This window comes from Phocoena phocoena, chromosome 1 (genome assembly GCF_963924675.1).
Source record: "Phocoena phocoena chromosome 1, mPhoPho1.1, whole genome shotgun sequence".
Classification (NCBI taxonomy): Eukaryota; Metazoa; Chordata; class Mammalia; order Artiodactyla; family Phocoenidae; genus Phocoena; species Phocoena phocoena.
In genome coordinates, this window is record NC_089219.1 from 38,478,527 (window position 1) to 38,485,161 (window position 6,635).

At 54.7% G+C, this 6,635-nt stretch overlaps 1 protein-coding gene across 1 annotated transcript; it reads right to left on the reverse strand.

Moving 5' to 3' along the window:
* Nucleotides 1–937: 937 nt before the first annotated feature.
* On the reverse strand, nucleotides 938–3,971 carry MOB3C (MOB kinase activator 3C). The gene is made up of 3 exons (XM_065891051.1): nucleotides 3,554–3,971; nucleotides 1,285–1,487; nucleotides 938–967 (listed from the first exon to the last, which is right to left on the reverse strand). The coding sequence occupies exons 1-3, from the start codon at nucleotides 3,969–3,971 to the stop codon at nucleotides 938–940; spliced, it is 651 nt and encodes a 216-aa protein (XP_065747123.1).
* Between the last annotated feature and the right edge of the window lie 2,664 nt (nucleotides 3,972–6,635).

Below are 6,635 nucleotides of genomic sequence, written 5' to 3' on the forward strand. Positions count from 1 at the left end.
TCTGGAGATTCAGGAAGCTAGATTGGAGTGTATGATTCCTGATTTAAGGACTGGGGATCTTTGTGGACATGAAGAATCACCCCTGACGCCATGAGGCTATCTATAATCAGGCCTTCTGGAGGCAGAGGGATGAGGGAAATGACAGCTCCTGGGCATCTCTAGCTGAGCAAATCAGAACTTACGGTGGGCCAGGATTTTAGTCAGGGCAGGGCCCCCCTTCCTACCTCCCCCCATCAGTAGCTCCCCAGAACTCATGCTGATGGAAGATGGTAGCCTGGAAGATTCAAACATGGAGCTACATCTACCACCACAGTTCGTGCACTTACACACATAGTCAGACACACCAAATGGGGAGGCTGACTCGTCATCATTCCTAAATGGTCATGGTCCGATGGCCCTAATCCCTACTTCCTTCCTTCCTTCCCTTCCATCCATCCATCAATTTACCTAACATTTATGGAGGGCCTACTATGTGCCAGGAACAGTCTAAGGCACGTAGCTCTCACAGACACACCCCACAGTCAAAATCATACACGTACACACCGATATACACATGTCATCCGTGTCCACTCACTCATAGGCTGCTCACGCTCTTGCATCTTTCTTGCCGTCACTTCAGCCACATCCACGTTCCCCAAACAGGCTTGGCAACCACCGTGGAAGGGTCAAGTGTCAGAGCAGACTAGACTTCATGCTAAGGGTTTAGCTGCTCCTTTTTACCTGTCTGCCCACCTTTAAGCTCTTCCCTACTCCACTCACAAACAGTCAGGGGGACATGTGGGCAGACTCCTGAGAACCAGAAGTCCAGGGGCTTTGGGTGTGTGGAGGGGCCCCAGGGCCTTCAGGTCCCTCTGCTACCAGACTTCTGAGGGTCCCCTCCCTGGCCACTCTGTGTTCAGATGGTCCATCTGATGGGCAACAAGGTCCAGGTCTGGGCTCAGTGACAGATCCGCTCTGTCATCTCCCTCTGCAGAGACACAAGGTGGGGAGGGGTCAGTCAGAGCTCAACCTGCCAGGCAGCCCGTTTCCAAACCACAGGGCCCGGCTACTCTTCTGCCTGAGCCTGGCCCCTTCCCGCCACCACCGCCTCCCAACTCCAGGCTGCAGATCTGTGTTTGTAAACTGATACTTGAATGAAGTCGCTATTAAAGTACAAAATCCATTGTTAAATGAATTGCGGTCCCCTAACATATCCGCTTGGATATTCTTAAAGCAGGTAGCCTTCGGATCTGAAAACTCAGAGGCTAGCCCCGGTGGGGGAGGGCAGTAGGGGCTTGGCCTCACCAGTGGTTCCAGCTCCCGCTGGTCCACCAGGCTGAACTCACGGATGAAGTAATAGAAGTGCTTGTAACAGGTGTTGACGTGCGCCTCGGCCCCCATGCTGAGAATGCTGTCGAAGTGGTGGATGTAGACATGCACAAAGACGCGGAAGAGGCGGGTCAGGATCTTGGTGCAGACCTGCTGGAAGTTCTTGGGGAAGGGAACTCCTAGGGGGCGGGATGGGCAGATACGGGGCATCAGCAATCTGATGATGAAACTCTGCCCAACCCTGCCCTCCCCGACACAGGCAGCCTCTGCCCAAGATGGCCTCTTCCCTAGCACACTTCCCTGTGGGAAACAGAGATCAAGGTTTGCTTTCTCCCATACTTCCCTTTTTAATGAAACACTGTGCCTCTCCTCTGCTGAAATACAAATCATCTTCTGATTTTCCCATCACCCTGAACAGGACTCTGCTACTTTGTTGGGTCACTGACCAACCCTTCTTAGACTATAATAGAAGTTATGCCAAAACTCTCCCCAGAAACATGTGCATCTGTAGGTGCTCGCACACAACACCCTTGGATGCAATTCCAAGGAGAGTTCATCAATATCTGGGGTCCATTTTTAAGAATAGGGGCCTTCAGGATTGAGTCCTGACTTCCCAGCATGGCGCCTGCTCAAGGCCTTTCATGATCTGATCCTGACTTGCCTCTCCAGCCCTACCGACTCCTTCCCCTTCGCAACATTCACACGGCAGGCCCCAGACGCTAATCCTGAGAATTACTAAATCTTCATGAACAAGTTCATATATCTCTCAGTCCTTCAAACAGTCAATAAGACTCACAAGAACCTTCCATCTGTGAGCCAGGCCCTGTGCTGGGTCCTTTGCACCTTTAGCCTGGTATGATAATGGGTATGGCAGCCATTCTAGATATGATAAAACAGAGGTGCATAAATGTGGAACCACTTGCCCAAGGCCACACAACTATTAATTAGTACAGACTGGAGGCAGGATTCAAGCCCTCTTTGCACTGCACTGCAGCACCCCTCGGATAAATGCCACAGACCCTGCCAGAGACAAGGTCCAGGACCTGTGAAAAAGGCACAATTTCTGTACAGTCCCCCATGCTCATGGTGGAGATCTTGGTGGCTACTCTCTCTTCTCTGCTGTGGCAGAGCCATCCCAGGATTAAGGCACAGGCACGGGATCTCACAGGCCTGGGGGTGAAGACTAGAAGGGAACAAGCGGTCAGACGCAGGCCCACACTGACTCACCCCACTCCATGAGGCCCTTCCCCTTCCTCACTGCTCTCGGGTGGGGCTGAGCCCTGTCTCCCTGTGAGCCCTTCCAGGCCCAGCCCAGGTCCCTCAGACTTGTCCTGTCCATCTAGATGTGGGGCCCTGGGCCTCAAGAGACCTGAGCTGGTTCTGAGTCCCTCCTGATTCGGTGCACTCTCCCTCTCTCGGCCTATTTCCTCTCATGTGAAATGAGGATACCCATGTTGGACATGATAGTGCAGGAAATGGAAGGCCACTGACTGGGGAGGGGCGTGGGCACTGATTTGTGACTCAAGGCCCTCAGCATTCAGACTTCTCCCCTCCGGGCCTGACCACCCTGCCCCGCCCATCTCTGATTCCCATAGCCTTAACACAGATGAACAGGAGGCCAGGTGGGGCGCGGCTGCTGTGATGAACACAGGGTCATGCCTGCTCAGCTCTTGAGCCAATACCGTGTCTTGCTGCCCTTGGGTGGGGAAGCCGGGCCAGGATGACATCATTCATCTCCTCTCCCCACCCTCACCTGCCCAGGCTGCCCAGCTGAGAAAAGAAAAGGCGCCATGGATTGGGCTTGACAGGGAAAATTCTGCCTTCAGAGCCCACTGAGGAGGACATACCGTCTGGCCCCCATGGGGCCCCACCCCTTTCCCTTTCCTGGGGCCAGGAGTCAGAGGGGACTCCCAGGAGGCAGCAAGTCAGATCAGCCCAAGCAGGGCGGGCGACCTAATAGGAGCACATTGAGGCACTTGTTCTGGAAGGTTTTGAGAATCACAGTGGTCTTGCCAGGGTGTTCCCTGGAGGGACACTCAAGCTTCAGACAAAAAGAGACCCCAAACTGGGAGCCGGGCAGCCCTAGCTCAAGATGCTCAATCTTGAGCAGACACCATCTCCCTGAGCCTCCGTTTCCTCTTCTACAACATGGCTGTATCAAGCTAAATGCCTCATCTGCGCGATGGGCCCCGCTGGCTCCCTTCCTCCCTAGCCAGACCCGACCTGCCTGCCAGGCGGCACTCACCCACGCGCGTGGGAAAGACATCCTCGTCGTTGATGAGGCCCTCAATCCAGTCCATGAGCAATGCCATGTAGCGAGGCGCCGAGAGCTTGGCCGGCCGCCGGTACTGGCGCTCGTCCTGCCAGCGGTACTCGTAGCGGGGCCCGCCGGCCATGACCGGGCAGCTGGTCTCGCTGCAGCGCTCGGCCATGGTGCCGTAGATGAGGTTGATGCGGTTGAAGAAGTCCACCACATGCACGGCGATCCAGTCGTCGATGTTCTCGCCCGGTGGCAGCCTCACCACACTGCGCAGGTCCAGACCCGACTTGAGCGACGCCTGCGCCTTCTTATACAGCTCAAAGCGCTGTGTGCCCGGCTCGAAGCGCTTCCGCGGCCTGAACGTCTTGTCTTTGGCGAACACCTGCTTCAGGCACAGCGCCATGGCCAGGAGAGGCCAAGGGCTTGGGGTCCAGGGGCAGGCCCTGCGGATGCCCTGCCAGGGTCAAGGGCATGGGGGAGCATGGTAGTCAGGTCCTTACCAAATGGGCTTGACTTCCCAACACATCATTTCCCTCCCACCTCTCAGCTTTTGGCCTGGAATTCTCTGCCTGGAATCTAAATCCTCCTCATCCCCACAGTCCAGCATCCTGCCCTATTTCCAGATACCCTAGCTCCCCCTGCCAAGCGTCCACAGCCCTCTCATCTTGTCTAGTTTCCTCTCCACTTTCATTGTGTCTCAGAGAGGGCTGGGCCTGGGCTCCAGACAGGTGCTCCTCAGACTTGCTGTGAACCATTAGAGAGCTGGCAGAAGCTTCCTGCAGGCAGAGGCCCCTGCAGGAGGCAGGGGCCTGGACAAGATGACCTCTGGGGATCCCATGGGCTAGTTGGTAAAGCGTGGGAGAGCCGGCCTGCATTGTCCTGGGGCTATGGGGAGAGCCCCCGCCCTCGGCTTCCTCTGAGATATCCCACAGTCCATCCGGCCACCGGGGATTCCCAGGGAGCACAAGGGACTTTTCTACCAAAAATGTACTTTCCTTTTATTACCCTGAAAGGAAAGAGCTCTCATATGGCCAGCTGGGTGGCCTCTGAGTGTGGCTGCAGGCACTGGAGGGAGGGGGAGGTGGCAGGTCTAGAAGGGCACCACTTCCTCCAGCACGGGCTGGAGATCCTTCCTCCCAAGCTAGCCTCCTCCAGCCTGAAACACAAACCAGAACAGCCGGCGGCCCCTCCCACTGCACCTGACATTCAGTAGACATTCCTACAGCACATACTATGTGCCCGGCCCTGGAAGGTAGGAAAATGCAGTCAAATCACCCAGCTGGGCCCATCCAGAATTCAGAAGGATTTGCTTTGCCTCTTAGAATTGAAGGATCTCAGTCTCCGAACAGACTTTGGGGACGGTGATAAGAGCCCCAGGCTTTGAGGCTGGAGACCTGGGTTCTAGTTTCATCCACCACTGCTGGGTGACCCCTACAGCAGGCATGGATTGGGCCATGCAACTTCCTCCGTCAGTCACAGGCCAAGTTCCTGGGACTTCCAGGGTAGTCACCTCATCTCCCCTGTGTGTGTGAGCTCTTGGGAAATGCAGAGCCAAGTACCCACTGGAATTAGCCACACGAGCACAGATCCTGACCCCAGACTGAGCACTAAGGCTAAGTGTAGGCTAAACACTGAGCTTTTTGGCTGCAGGCTGAACTATGACCTGGCACTGACCCTGGTCAATTTAAGTCCTGGACTCTAACCCTAGACTGAGGCTTGAATACAGCCACAAAGCCTGGCCTTGACCTCAGAGCTGACACTGGAGTATTTTCCTTTCTCACATCTCTAGAAATACTGGGACAGGTTTGGGGAAGGGGGGGTGGGAACAAGGTGACAATTGGGTGTAACCAAAGGTACATGTGGGTCATCATGTCAGACAAGTCAAGCTAGTGGAGAAGTCTAAAACACACAACACACAGGCCATGAAGGGGAAGTCAAGTAAAATGAGAGGAGTTTGGAGAGTAGGGGCAGGTCTCCCAGCAGGATCTTGTCCTCTTGAAAAAACCTCAAAGATGTGGCAGGTCATCCATCCCCTACCCCTCAACTTCTCACCCAAAGAAGTTCCCAGTGTGGGACTTCCTGATCCAAGAGGAGATTTCCATGCTTGAATTGCGCCTGCATTCTAAACTCTGCTTGGGGCAGGAGCTTCCAAAATCATTCACACTGCAATTAGGTTGGGTCCCTGGGCTCTCCACCTTTGCACAGCCCCCCTCAGTGACAGCTACTAACAGACCCTCACCCTGGCATTCAACACCTCACCCTAGCTTTCCTGCCTCACTTCCCTACAGAAACTACCCTGGGCTTCTTCCTGATCCCTGAACATCCCCCCAACTCCTGCTTCTGTGTGTTTTCTTACACTGGTCCCTTGGCTTGACTCACACTGTCAGGTTGAATGCTACCTCCTCCCACAGCCCCTCTACTGAACCCAGATCTCTTTGTCCTTAGGTGGAGATTACTCTTTGGCCATTTGGTCCCCCACCAGCCCCACCCCCCAGCCTTGGTCAGGGCCAGACACATAGCGGATGCTCAGGCTTTAAGGAAAGCTCAAAATCAAGAATCATAGGATTGAAATAGCCCTGAGAAATCAACTGGCCCAACCCACTTCTTGTATGGATGGGGAAACTGAGGCCCAGTAAGGGGACTTGAGGAGACTGCATTCACACAGCAAGTTATAGGCAGGGGATCTCCAATGGCAGAACTGGACACTGGGATAAGGTGGGGCATGACAACTAGTAAAGGGCTATTTTCCTGCACTGCCTGGTCGCTGGTCTGGTGGAGATAAGGGGAAAGGAGGGGAGTGGAGGGAAAGGGGAAGCATCTTCCCATCAACTAGACCAACCTAATTCCTGTTCCCCCAGCACACCGAGCCTTCCCCACACCCCACAGCAACTTTGGTGTCCTAACCAGTGAGCTAGAGTCCCACCTTCCTGCTGCAGAATTTCAAGGCCCGGGTCTTTCCCCAGGAAAATGAAAGCTTGGGGGTGGGGGGATGGATAGATGCCCTTGTATCCGTGCCACTTGTCTGTCTTCACTTCCCACTCCCATCCCTTTACTGAGTTTCTAACTC

What these genes read in the sequence shown, in the direction of transcription:
- MOB3C (XM_065891051.1), bottom strand. Translation starts at nt 3,971, where the DNA reads ATGGCGCTGTGCCTGAAGCAGGTGTTCGCCAAAGACAAGACGTTCAGG. An exon ending in TGTCTTTCCCACGCGCGTGG is followed by an intron (nt 1,488 to 3,553) that starts GTGAGTGCCGCC and finishes CCCGCCCCCTAG; the next exon opens with GAGTTCCCTTCCCCAAGAAC. An exon ending in AGCGGGAGCTGGAACCACTG is followed by an intron (nt 968 to 1,284) that starts GTGAGGCCAAGC and finishes GTGTCTCTGCAG; the next exon opens with AGGGAGATGACAGAGCGGAT.